The sequence below is a fragment of the Thermobia domestica genome, chromosome 14 (genome assembly GCF_964235325.1).
Source record: "Thermobia domestica chromosome 14, izTheDome1.hap1.1, whole genome shotgun sequence".
Taxonomy (NCBI): Eukaryota; Metazoa; Arthropoda; class Insecta; order Zygentoma; family Lepismatidae; genus Thermobia; species Thermobia domestica.
Genome location: NC_137467.1, coordinates 59,366,321 through 59,380,552, shown reverse-complemented (window position 1 = coordinate 59,380,552; position 14,232 = coordinate 59,366,321). Strand labels below are relative to the sequence as shown.

At 38.1% G+C, this 14,232-nt stretch overlaps 1 protein-coding gene across 1 annotated transcript in view; it reads left to right on the top strand.

The window, feature by feature from the left end:
- The first annotated feature begins 792 nt into the window (after positions 1-792).
- The window catches only part of LOC145669839 (lipase 3-like), a 46,698-nt gene continuing 33,258 nt past the window's right edge, over positions 793-14,232 (top strand). Inside the window, exons 1-3 of the mRNA XM_081738186.1 lie at positions 793-809; positions 4,307-4,448; positions 8,411-8,609. Of these exons, the coding sequence (XP_081594312.1) occupies positions 793-809; positions 4,307-4,448; positions 8,411-8,609 (358 nt within the window). The remainder of the gene's footprint in view (positions 810-4,306; positions 4,449-8,410; positions 8,610-14,232) is intronic.

The window sequence follows — 14,232 nt, the reverse complement described above, 5'->3', positions numbered from 1 at the left end:
TTGTCATGTAAACATTCGTTTTTGTTTGGTATTCGTCTGATTCGTACATCCTGAACAAGCGTAATTTTCGTAAATGCTTGCAAATAAAAAAAATGGGCACCCCACCGACAACAAAGATGGCCGCCATTCAGGAACACCTGTACATACAACAACGTGAATGATGTTATTGACCTTCTCATACACAATGTTCATCGCACTCAAATTTCTATAATTTTCGTGGATGGTCGAGCAACCATTTTCACCATTTTTGAGGCACTTCAGATGGATTGACTCTATTTGCTTACACTATAGTTATTTAGTGTTTACTTTCCCAGTATATTTCGGTAGAAGTTGCTCGTCTTTTAATCAGCTTATCTTTACTATCGTAATAATTGAATAATACAAGTTTTTAACGTGCTATAAACAGAATAAACGTGGATATAGACACTTCTGAGATAACGTCTTAGTAACCAGCTTTAATTCTTCATATTCGTATTGTGTGATTTTTAATTGCCAATTTGAGTGTCGAATTATTGAGTTTTTATCATCCACAAACGACTATAATAGTTAAATACAATATACAACTACTATATAGGTCTTTCTGTATTAATGATCTGTTACCTCGTTTGATCTCGAAAAAATTAAGCCTATCAAACTGTGTTCAATCATGTTACTGCTCTTGTTTTTTGCTTGAACTCGCTCTGAAGGTTAGCCGGAGATAAGGTTACATACAGTTGATGAAAATATACATTTAATGGCACATCCTCTGAAACATCTGTAGTTCCAATTTCAACAGCAGAAGAATTGGTAAGAATGTGCATGGTACCCAGGTAGGCCTATATTTGTTCATGATTTCTCATGTCTGGGGTCGTTTTAAAATTTTCTGGGGTAGTCTGGGGTCGTTTTAAAATTTTCTGGGGTAGTCTGGGGTAGTTTATTGAAGAATTTAATAAAATTTGCCATTTTCTCGGAAAAGGGCTCCAACGATATTGTTCATATTTTGTGAATTAGTGTCTCATTAAAGGGATACCGTATTCTAGTGGCTACAACGTTGGATTTATGCCCGCGTAGTCCCGAGTTCGATTCCCGGCCCAAGTTTCGGCGTCTACCCAGCGTCGTGAGGCAAACTGGGAAGTGATGTGAACAAAAACGTGACGGCCACTAGGTCTAGAAAGCTCCCAACACGCCAGTTAGCGACAGGGAGACGCGGCGCGCTGACCACATGTTCCTCGATAATCTGGGCGTAGTTTCACCAGTCGCTAGCAGATGGCGTGGAGCGACACAGGTCCACTAATCGGGCCGTTACGCCAAGTGGGTGGTCAGTGTCTAATTAAGAATTTTATACGATGATATAAATAATTTTTCTAGGAAAATCCAGAAGGGGTGGTTTGCTCTCGGGGATTCGTTCTTCCTGGACGATTTTCTCGAAAACGACTCTGACGATTTTGTCCATATTTCAAAAATAAATGTTTCATTAATAACTTTATAATACAACATAACTCATTTGTCCTGAAAAAGTTCACAAGAGGTAGTTCTTTGGGGAGTGTTTTATTTTCGGACTATTGTTTATAATTCAAATATAAATGTTTATAATTAAAAAATAAATAATGACCGTATAATGTTTTATTAATAACCGTATAATGTTACGCAAATCACTTTTCATGAAAATATCCACAAAGAATAGTTTACTTTCTTCCGTCCTTCCTTATTTTTCACATTTTCTTCATATATGACTTGTGTGATTTTGTTGATATCGCATAAACAAATATTTAATTAATAACGCTCAGTATTACCTGACCAGCGAACGAGTGCGGGCGGCCGGTTTTGGAACTAAAATGCAAGCAGCAGTGTTTCTAACCGGATTACTTGTAATCAATCTATCACAGTTCTTTTTGTCCTGTTCGTAATAAACCACTTCATGCATATGCTCAAGTCAGGGGCGGATGCAGTGGAGCGATTGCCCCTCCCCCAGAAGAGGATATTTTTTATTTCAAAAATAAAACCTAAGAATGTTCACTTTTGTATTATAGATGTAAAGTAAAACCTAAAATAGGTAGGATTTACTTTTTTGTTTTACGTTGCAGAAGCCAAATGAAGCAATAAATAGAAAGAAATTACTTACCTTGGCGTTCTTGTTAAAAAAAAAAAAAAATCCACCTTCGAAATCGCGGGTGGCCATTTCTGTTCTAGAAATTGCAAACAATAGCTACTTCTCCTTCTTTTATTTATTTTTTATTATTTTTGCAATACACTCTTACCTTGATTTGACTTCGAACGACCGTTCCCCCCCAAACATTCAGCCTGGATCAACCCCCGGCTCAAGTTAAGACAAACAGTTTCAAAACTTATTGAAGTTATTTGCAGAACATTTTAAGTAACAAGCAAAATAAATAAATAAATAAAAACTCCATATTAACTTGCGAACAAACTAACCTCAGTATTGTACAAAGGATCAGACGCTCTCTGTGGCAAAGAAAAAACTAATTAAAATTGGTCGATTCGACTCGTTCTGAAGTTTTTGACGAGAGGATATGTAGAATATGTACTCATTATTTTCTAGTGTAGTCATTATTTACTGTCTCTAGTAATTTCCATTCATATATCACTATTCACAATACATCTGTATTACTGCAGGAATGGTTTACTACGACTACATAACTTACGGCGTTCTTTACTAAGCGTAAAGAGATTAGGCTATGCATTACATCTAAACTGCAACTTTTAAAAACCATTGGATACACTGCAGAGTGAAACTCTCCGCTCCCTTGTCCCACCGCGCTTGCCAAGAAACTGATGTAAACACAACAGCAGCGCCATCCTCCCAAAACCGCACTGCTATCCTGGTCAGGTAATAGCAGATTGTAGCTGTTGTTGTTCGTCTAGGCGATACGCATAGTCCTAATTATGACACATACACTTATTATTACAGTATCTTCTATTAATAACATTATAATACACGTTTCTTTTGCACTTATCTTTTCTTTTAGTTATTTTATCTGCCAATTTTTCTTGTTTCTATGTGTGTTTTCTTCCTTAATATGATTTAGATCTATCAAATTGCAGTAAACTGCATCAGAGGCCCACCTAGAAATGTTTGCTGCTAGGAGTTCAAAGCATTTTGGGGAGGGGAGGGTGTCCAATACGTTCATGTAATATCGAACCAGGGGCGTCATTTAGGGGGGCAGGAGGAAGCAATTGCCCGCTCCCCAAGAGTTTGAAGAATACTTTTAATAGATTGTCTACTAATATACTAGTACAAACGTGAAAGTCTCTTGTCGGTGGTGCTCTTGCCCCCTCAAGCGAAGTCTGAAATGACGCTCCTCTATTGAACCTCTCTTATGATGCACCCAAAAAGACGATAAGTAATTATTAATTACTGCCACCCATATTTTTAGAAAAAATGGTAGAACTAGATTATTTTTTAAGAAAAGAAAGAGCATAGATAAGGTGTAACGGTGCTAAGATTAGCCTGTACTCGTATCAATCATTTCTCTGTTAAACAAGTATAGTTGTGTTAAGAGGCCTCATCCCGGCGAAATTAAAATACCGCTAATTTTACAGTAATTATGTGATATCTTCAAAAAGATAAAAGATAATCGAAATGTGGAACAAGAGCGCCCAAGACAATATCATTTTACATGAGATACCGTTATCACAACTCACTTATCTACTTTCAATTTTGAGCCATTTTGAAAATCGGCATTTATTTTCGCGTTTCTAAACGGCTGAAAACGGAAAGCCACTAGATAACTTGTGATAACCTCAAGCAAAATAATATTGTTTAGGGCGCTCTTGTTCCTTATTTCAATTATCTTTTATCTATTTGAAGATATCACATAATTCTGTAAAATTAGCGGGATTTTAATTTCGCCGGAATGAGGCCTCTTAAGAAAGTCTACAGATATTAATCTAGTTACGAAATTTGGGAGGGGGATCTGAGTCCGGTAGACCCCCGTCAGTGCGCCCCTGAACAGCATTATGATCTTTATGCCTATTGATTATCATCTACGTAATTCGATGTGATACTTGATTAAGCAGTTTTTGAAATAAATAAAACCCGTTAAAGATCATATTTTCAATGCCATGTATCAATTTCTAGGGGCATTTCAAAAGTAAGTGGCCTACCCTGGATACCATATTGCGTATATGTTGAATACACTCACATAGTAGGCCTATTACGTTATGAAAGATATCAATAAAATAACACCATAAAACTTAGGGGAATTGAATATCTACTGAACTACCCCAATGGGCACCACTACTTTGGAAAAACGTCTTCTGGTAGCAATTACACCTAGAAGTTCGAATATTTTTTTTTCTTTCTCAGGTTCCTGATGCTCCTGGGTGAGCAACTAATGCTACTGCTACCCATTTTGCTCCAAGTGTCTTACAATCATGAAATTCATGAACATTTCCTGAATGAAGTTCCCGCTGAAGATGCTGAAATTGAAGATGCTAACCTGGACACTGTAAGTAATATGTAAAGTATGACGTACTTTCATCTAGAGAAAATGTTCTTTTATAAGTTATTGTTTAAAAATTAGTGAAACGCACAGTTGGAATGAAAGAAATAATTGAAAATAGTCTCTACGAGATAAGGGAACAAATTTTCTTGAAAAATACACTATTTCCCTTATATGAGCTGTAAATAAATTTTGTGAAGAGGATAAATTCCCTCATTTATGATTAATTAATTCTAATTCAGCATAAAGCTTCAACCTATTGAATAAAACAAGTGAGTTTTGCTTCACATTGTAAAACTGCAACAGACTCCCAAACTTGGCAAATTCAAACCTATGTAGTAGATCCATAGCTACCGGATGCAACTGAGAAATAATGTCAGAGATGCAACCTGTTCATCGGAAGCTGAATCCATATCAAAAAGCAGTTTTCCTGTTGTCTCTTGTAATTGTTACTATTGTGCAGTATGGTCTCGTCAATTCTTGCAGATCGACGCATCCAAAGTAAAATTAAGAATTTGGGGTCTAGAAGTAACAAGCTCACCCCAGGATTTAATCAACTATAATCTTTAGAGCATAAGTAAAGGGTTCGTAACTCGTGCTACTTAACAAATGAAATTAAATACTTTTCAATTGGAAACAGATTGTGACATAAGAGGGTGAAAAGAGAGGGAAAGAAAAAAAAACATTAACTTAGGACAGGTAAAACTGTACTCAGCACTTGCCTGGAACATACAGCAATCCTTCATCGGTATACTGTCGTCTGCCTTTAAGAACATGGAGTATGGGCTATGGACGTCCAGACAGCTCTGACACAAGCAACGAAGTTAGGATAAACTAATAGCATGGTATAACTCGGAGTGCGAATGCTTCCTAATAACAAAATCATTCTTGCCGTTGATACAAGAGTTGAGTTGAGTTGATTTTGAGTGTAACGTCCCGTTCAGCAGCGAGGTTACATGAGACATGGACCTACTGATTAACGTGGAATCCGAACCACATGAGCTCCCGCCGGGAATCGAATCCGGGTCTCCCACGCGGGTTCGATTCCCGGCTAGAGCTCATGTGGTTCGGATTCCACGTTAATCAGTAGGTCCACCTCTCACATAGCCTTGCTGCTGAACAGGACGTTAAACTCAAAATCAACTCAACTCAACAATAGGCAACTTGATACTAGTCCTTTCTGATAGCTCGTTGCGCGAACATGGTGCCCAATGCTGCGTTGCCAGCTTTTGCGGTCAGGTATTTAAACACGAAATTATTCACTGCAAGTAAATCTCTGTTTTATAAAATTTAATGGCACAAAAGAGAACTAAAAAGAAAGTTCTCAATAACCAGCAGGTCCAATCTTCAAGTTGACATTCGACTAAAACTATGTGCATTTGTTTATATTTAAGTTGGTAACGTGCGGAAAGGGAGGACTGTTTATCACGTATGGCAAGATAGCCACAGATTTAGAAAATTGAAACAATGACTAGGTCATTTGTTTGTACTACGTTTGTATCGTTTGTACCGAAAATATTTTCGTTTGAACCATTTTCCAAGATAGCCCCCCCCCCCGTATCACAGCACAAAATTTGAAATACACCATTCGAAATCAAATCGTTTATATCACTTGTACCGAAAAAAAAAAGTTTTGTTTGTACCCTGATAGTTTTCGAGAAAGAGGGAATGACATTTTAGGGGTTATCTTCTACGCAAGATAGGCCCGGTAATGTGTACTTTTTCCAGCCCATTAACAAGTATTATGTGTTTATTCATGTGAATTTATGTGTGTTTAGAATTCTGGTTGTGCATATCCAAATAATAATAATAATAATAATAATAATAATAATAATAATAATAATAATAATAATAATAATAATAATAATAATAATAATAATAACTTTTCAAAAATAACTCAATGTTAAAATTGAATCGAATCGGCGAATGGGAAAACAGTGTGTGTGAGTCCAAAATAAGCCATTTTGAGGTAAAGGCAAAAATAACACTAAAGATGTAGAACTACAAGTTGTAATGAAGAGCAGTACACTTTGCAAGACCTCGCACGTTAGCAGAATGTTATAATGTCGACTGTACATTTGTGGCATTAATAAACGGAAGTTCTTTCTTCAAATATCTCAAAATGCCTTTTGTGGACTAATAGTCTTTTTCCACTTACCTATTCAATTAATTTCTTCTATTTCTGCCCCTTTCCGTAAGTAAATACCGTATTATTCAACAATGGCCTACTTGCTTTCGGCTTTTGTCTATGAAAGCGGCGAGCTTCTCGAGCCGCTAATGTGACAGATATAAACAGTTGATTTCTTCAGTTGTGGTGTAAAGCTGAAACGTGGAAGGACGCAGTTTAGGTGAGTAAACATTTCATGTTTTTATTATACTTTGTTTAAAATTATTTCTCTCAATCCAGTTTCTTTCTGAATTTGTACACACTTTGTTATTCTTTTTACGGTATTTACTTACGTAAAAGGGCAGAAATAGAGAAAATGTAATTGAATCGGTGAGTGGAAAAACACTACTAGTCCATAAAATGTATTTTGAGATATTTGAAGAAAGAGCTTTCGTTTGTTAATGCCACAAATATGCAGTCGACATCAAACACTTAGCCAGGATTTCGTGAAGGAGGGGGCTTCCACACCAGCGACTTGATCATTCTAAACTATTTTACTGGAACATATATTTCTTCGTTTAGTCAGGATTTCATAACGGGTATGGGGGGGGGGAAGCGTGACATGAAATTCTGAAGGCCCAGAAGCTCGATCAATCTAAACTACTTTACTATCAACATATATTGGTTTGTTAGGACAATAAAATGAGGATATGTTGGCAAGTATTTTAATAACAAACTATGAAGAAATCTCGAGTAAAATAATAATAATAATAATAATAATAATAATAATAATAATAATAATAATAATAATAATAATAATAAACGTATTAAAGAAGATTTTACAATATTTACGTCCTTCCTCTGTTTATTCAAATATAACAATTTTCCTTTCATTATGACCTCAACTATTATAAAAGGTACATATTTATTATTATAAAAAGTACATATTCAATAATGTCTTGTAAAATATTTTACAATATCTGCGTTCAAGGACATCCATGTTGTGGTTTCCAAGGTGAGGGGGGCAATTATAAGCGACGTTTCAAAAATAGTTTCAAATTTTGCTGTAACTAATATAAAAATTCTATTGGATTTTTGATCTTCTGAAGTACAATTTCCTCTAGGGGAAGGGGCAAGCGCCATAACATTTTTGAACGGCCTCTAAATCGAGTTTTCATACTTTTTTTTAAAACGGAATAAGCACATTATAGTGAGTTAAGTGATAGTTTGGGTTTGGCTACACTATATGTAGTTCTCCAGATATAAGGCGTATAAGAAATGTTTTGATTGAAATGTATTGAACTTCTTTTGGATCAAGGGCCATAAAATTTTTGAACAGACCCTAAATCGAGTATTCGTACTTTTTGTTTTTTTAACAGACTAAGCACGTTATACTGAGTTAATTGATAATTTGGGTTTGGCTACACTGTATGTAGTTCTTCAGCTATAAGGCTTACAAGAAAATTATTGCCTGAAACCAGGCCGGTAGCCAGCCCAAAAATGTAGGGGGTCCCGGCTGAAGCTAGGGAGGACCCGATCCAACCATATTAAAGTTCATCATCATATTGTAGTTCATTTGCTGCCTACCGTGATAATTTTAGGGGGCCAACAAAAATTTTAGAGGGGGGCGGTCCCCTAGAGCCCACTGAATACGGGCCTGCCTGAAACATATTGCATGTTTTGATCCAAAAAGCAAAATTATGCTGTTAACTAGCAGATTGTGTCTATTGTTTTAGTCTTCCACCAACAGCGACGGATATACTCCTAACGCTGACGTAACTACTAACTAGGTACTTGTAATAATAATAATATTGTAATATTACATGCGAAACCACACGCTAACATAATATCTTTTCTTCAGATAGGGCTTATCGAAAAGTATGGTTACCCTGCAGAGTCGCATCATGTGCAAACAGATGATGGGTACATAGTGACAATTCATAGGATTCCGTACGGCATAAAATCAGGAGAGAGTTCAGGGAAGCCAGTCGCCTTTCTACAGCATGGGCTTCTTTGTAGTTCTGCTGATTGGGTTCTTCTTGGACCTGAGAACGCACTTGGTAGGTAAATATAAACTACTATTTGGTTATAACTTATACTAGCACAGAGACACTGCCTAAATAAGGTTTAAAGAAGCATCATATTTAGGTAGCATACACATGTTTTGAACCTTTATTTGGTATAATTGACAAAGGAAAGAAAATTTTGATGAAGCAATTACATAATTTCTTCTTGAATATCTCTGGGAATAACTCCGTGTAGTGACACCTATAAGACGTTTTAAAAATGTGAGATGTGAGTATAGAAAAGAGTGGAGAAACTTAGATGGTTATAGAAGCCTGATGAGAAAGTGTTGGAAATAGTTAGGGTGAAATGATCAATACAAGGATAATAGACTCCGTTCAGACGAAATGAAAAGGGGACAATTCGGCGTAGATGAAACGCAGAAATGTGAATGTTGCACCAGCAAAGCACTAGTATCTGGGGTATATTTTAGTAAAGCAGTGCAAAGGCTAACTGCTTTCTGTTTCAAGTGTGCCCTTGCTGGCGCTGCTGCCGATGTGTGTTTTCCCGTACCTCCCTCGAAAGAAGAGAGATAATTAGTTACTATAGCCGAGATCTTTCAATAGTTGGATGCGGAAGCGTTGCCACAATGAGTTATTTCACCAACTTTACTGTGCACTGTCTTGTCAGCTATTCTAAGTAGCCTACGATCTTTACTCGTCAAGAACAAACGACTAAATGACAAATTGGCAACAGTCGAGGTCATTTACTTCTTTTCCGAAAGCAAAGGGAGGGTTTTCTCCGTAAAAGAGTAGGCGGAACTGTGGCCGAAGCATATTTTACATATTTTCCGAGGGCATACTTGAAATAGAAAAGCTCTAATAGCACTGAAAACGAATCCATTCTGGGAAGGCTACATTGTACCGCTGCTCACTTTAGTCACTTCACTATAATTAAACAGTATCATCAACATGGATTGCTGTTCCACGCAGTACTGTGAATGCCATAGTGCGACGATTAGCAGCGAGACTGCTCATGGATTGTATGAACAATTAAGTATCATGAAACAGATTCCAGTGAACTAACGGCATATCTGTTGCGCGACATTAAGGCATTGACACAGCGGAGAATTTACTAACTCACATCCTATGATCACCCGGTTCCATGTGTCTCAACCAACAGTCCATGATGACTTTCGCAAAAAGTTTGGTCTAAAGGTGGCCCATAAGGCAGTATGCATTAAAACCCAGCCATGTTCCAACGGAAAATCAATTGTAGAAAGCTGTAAGTATTTGACTGATTGTGGAAAGGTTCGAGTAATTATGTACAAAACTGTCGATGGAGGAGAACGAAACATTTTCGTTCTTCAGTCTACCGAGAGTTATCACGTGATTTCATAGTTGTGGCTTAATTTTGTTACAATTGAACTGCGTCGCGTAACCAGCAAAGTAAAACTCAATGTTACATACTATCACGGACACATTTCGAAGTATATTTACATCACTATTTGGAGTCTATACCAACTGGTAGAGCTGCATCAGGACAAGGGATCCAATCACACAGCTTCGCTTCCTTCAGACGGATGGTAGCTATTGTCAGGATTCGCTCTATATTCCTTTCACCGACATCCCAGTGAAGGGTTCCAATACCGGCCCAATGGACTGCTCTTTCTTTAGACTTCTGAAAGTTTATTTCTTCTCGTAAGGTGTGCACAGCAATCTCTGGCCCAATAAGAGTGAAAGAAAATATTCATTGTGTACCTACGAAGGAGATTTTTTCAATGTAACGTGAGCTGTTGGGAAATTGTCGCGAGTTGACCAACTAGTGCTGTAATGTGGAATTGCTATAAGAGGGTGAAAACCTCAAATTTGTCTACATAGAAGACTATCAGCCTATGTATCTAACATGAGATAGTTACTTGGAGGAAAATAATGGCAGGAACTGTTTCAGAAAATAATGTATCCTAAGGAATGCTACAGAAGGTATAGTTTAAATAATCAAGAGATGGATAAAAGTATTGCCGTTGATTGGCAGTACTAAAATGGATAATCCCTGAACCAAACCCAGGAAGTGAGGTGAAAACTGAAGTACATTAAAGATTCTGTTTATTTTGTGGTCTGCCAAGTGCCAACAATAACAAAATAATGATAACTCATACATCTTCCATACATAAAAATTCATAACTTATAATGAGAGGGTCATTTCATAAATAATTCAGAGGTTTGCAAAACGTGTACAATGGATAATGCAATCACAGTAAACCTTGTATCATTTGAACTTCAGTTCTTGAGAGAACAGGACATGCCTGTGAGATATGTAATGTATACATTTTGACTGTAACAACTTCGAAATGAAAGCTTCAGATATTTCGGTTATAGTGTCTGTTGGTGATCAAAGGTCATACATTAAGATTGAAAATCTACATGTAAAAACCCGGTAGAAATCCACACTGCTTTACGTGAACTTTACGACTAATTAACAATGGATTAGAGTACAGTTTATCGTTGAGCTTGAAATCCCAGTCCAACGCTTTATCTTCCTCACGATCAACAAAATGTCGATAAACTCAATCAAGGCTCAAGCAAATTATGGGTTTTGCTTATTATCTGCAAAGAATCGTTATGAAAACAAAGCCCCGGTGAAAGAAATGCCACAGCAGTGTATTATCGTAACTTCTTGTAAGAATTGCGGAGAAAAAGCAAGAACTCTACTTCAGTTGCTCGAAGTAGGGTCATTTATTCTTCACGCTTGCCAGCACTGCGGGAAGGTCGTAGATTGGAAATGTTGCTCAAACTCCCTAGAGTCCGGATATGAGTCCACCAGGCTTCGATCTATTCCCAAAGTTGAAACAACCTAAGCTCTAGAATAGCTTTCTGCCGTCGCTACCCAAGCCATTCGGCACCTGAACAAAACTGGTGTCTTGTATGGACTACTTGGACTCTCTCATTGAGAAGCAGATAAACGCTTGTAAAGAGGTACCATAAAAATGAGCATGTAAGTAAATAAAATATTAGTATGTATTATTTACGAATTTACCCTTGTATAGTAAAATGTTAACTTGGTCTTCTCTCCACCTAACTTGGCTCGATCCTTATGGAATCTGCAATTTTCCATAAAACTTATGTTACTATTCTGTAAGTAGTCCAGCTACTATAGATAGTTGAGTCAGCAAAATTTTGTCGATTTTGCTTGGCTGATAGAGGTCACGTGGTATTCCCCTGTGGGAAATACAAAATTAGTCCCATCCCCTAGGTCATGATGTCACATGATCTTAGGGCACACCCTAATTCAAAATTAACCGCTCGCCCTATTTTTGACATCATTAAACCGGGATTTTTGAATTAGGGGCTATGACAGTTTATCTCGTTCCCTTTTACTTGTATAAAATTTGGAGATTGTTATTCTCTTTGATGAACTCTTTTCTCCCTTATATTGTTATACGAGGGGGAACAAATATAATCGAGCCTTGGGATAAAACAAAATATACATTGTAGGAAACATTGTAACAACCTGTTTCTCTACATAGTCTCCGTCTTTACGGATACATTTTCCTCAACTTTTCGGTAGGTTTTTGATGCCGTTCTCGTAGAATGAAGCTGGGAGGGTAGCAGGCCCGTATCCAGGGGATCTAGGGGAACCGGCCCCTAAAGTTTTCACGGAAGGCTTGCAAATGAACTATAATATGGTGATGAACTATCATATGGCTGGATCGCCCTCCTGCATTTTTGGGCTGGCTACGGGTCTGGAGGGTAACCAACCAGTTATGCACGAAGGTTTCCACTTGATCGTTCGTCGCAAATCGCTCGCCCCCAAGTGCCTCTTTGAGGGTCCAAACAGGTTAAAATCGCATGGCGATAAGTCTGGGCTGTACGGTGGACGTGGAAGCGTTTCCCAGTGAATTGCCACCAGTTCCTGCTGAGAGTAACACCTACTGTGTGCAGTCTGGTGTTGTTGTGGAGGACCAACACCTGGCGGATGGGACAGCCTCGTCTTTTGCGTCGATATTGCTGCTTACCTTGACCAGGAGGCCGCAGTAGTAGGTTGCGTTGATGGTCGGACGTTCATGTAAGAAATTCACTAGTAGAACCCCCTCCAGTCCCAGAACACCATGGTCAACACCTTCCCCACAGACAAGCGAACTATGGCTTTCACGTTGTTTCCTTCACCTTTCTTCCGCCACTCCATGCTGACACGCTTGGACGTTGGGGTGTAATGATGCACCCTTGTCTTGTCACAGGTAACGATGCGAAGCAAAAACGCTTTCCCTTCCACGTCAAAACGAGTGTGGAGCACTTGAACAATGCGAACTTGTTCAGCTTTTTTAAAAATTAATATTCAGCAGCTTGGGAACCCACTGAGCTGTGATTTTGCGGAAGATCAACTGCTTTGTGATGATTGATTGGACACTTCCATAGTCACACTAAGCTCTACCGCAATTTGACGCACAGTGACTCGTTGATCCCGTTCGATAAGCTCACGAACACGTGCCACGTTGTCATTAGTCACACTGGTGCGAGGACAATGAAGATGAGCTTCATTTGTAACACGTTCACGGCCTTGCTTGAAATCGTTGCACCACACCTTCACTCTTGCCCACGAAAGAGCATCATTCCCTAACTGAGCCTGCAATCTGCGGTAAATTTCAGCCGGTTTGATGTTTTCCTGGGTGAGAAACTTGATAATTATGTATTGCGCAACAGACACTGGCACACTCTTTTCACTCATCATGATGACTACTAAACGAAGCATGCGACAAGCCGGTTGTACTGGTTCCTGATTCTCTCAGCCCCACCTTCCGACCGCACCTGCCCAATCACACCAGCTACCCGTTTGGACGCTTAGCCAAACAATTTTCGTTCATATTTGATTCACCTACGTATGATTGAGTGCAGGATCTTGGAGAGGTGTATGTATAACCCTTTTTAAATATTGCTTTTACGGTATAAAATTCTGAAAGTTTTTGACCTCTGCTAATGTTTCATTTCGTAAAGAATCATTATATGGGGGTCGGTAACGTAGTATGACGTTAAGAGGTTGCATGATCTTAGAAAACACATTTGAGGGCAATTCAAAATTAGTTATGACGTTATTAAACCAGGATTTTTGAATTAGGGGCTATGGGAATCTATTGGGTTCCATTCCACGGGCATAACATTTGGAGCTTTTTATCTTCTTTGTTACTTTGTGTAGTTTTATGATTGAGTATTAGGACTTGGACAGAAGTACATGAATGTTCCCTTGGAAGTATGTGTGAGGCCATCTTATTTTTTGTTCCCCTTTATAGGTATAAATTTCCGCGGTTTTTATCCTCTTTGATGAGGGTTTTATTACCTTATATTTTTATGTGATTGAGTACAGAAGTACATGGTTGTCGTCCTTGGAGGGGATATGTCTTACTTGTCTTTCATAGAGCAAGGGTACATGAAAGAACCCTCTGAAATTTTTGGGGGCCAGGCCAAGATGATTATTATTATTTTGCAGAACCAGGTCATGGTCCAGGACTAATTTCGTTCCCTTGGATGCATATAAAATTACTAAAAAATAGAAAACTTAAGAGGGATGCCTAACTTTTGGGGATTAAAAGGTCAAGGTTCAGTTTTGATTGATGAGTCTTATAGAACTCGAACCCCGGTGTCTAATTGTTAAACCAGGAAAATACACTGTGTAATGTTTCACCAT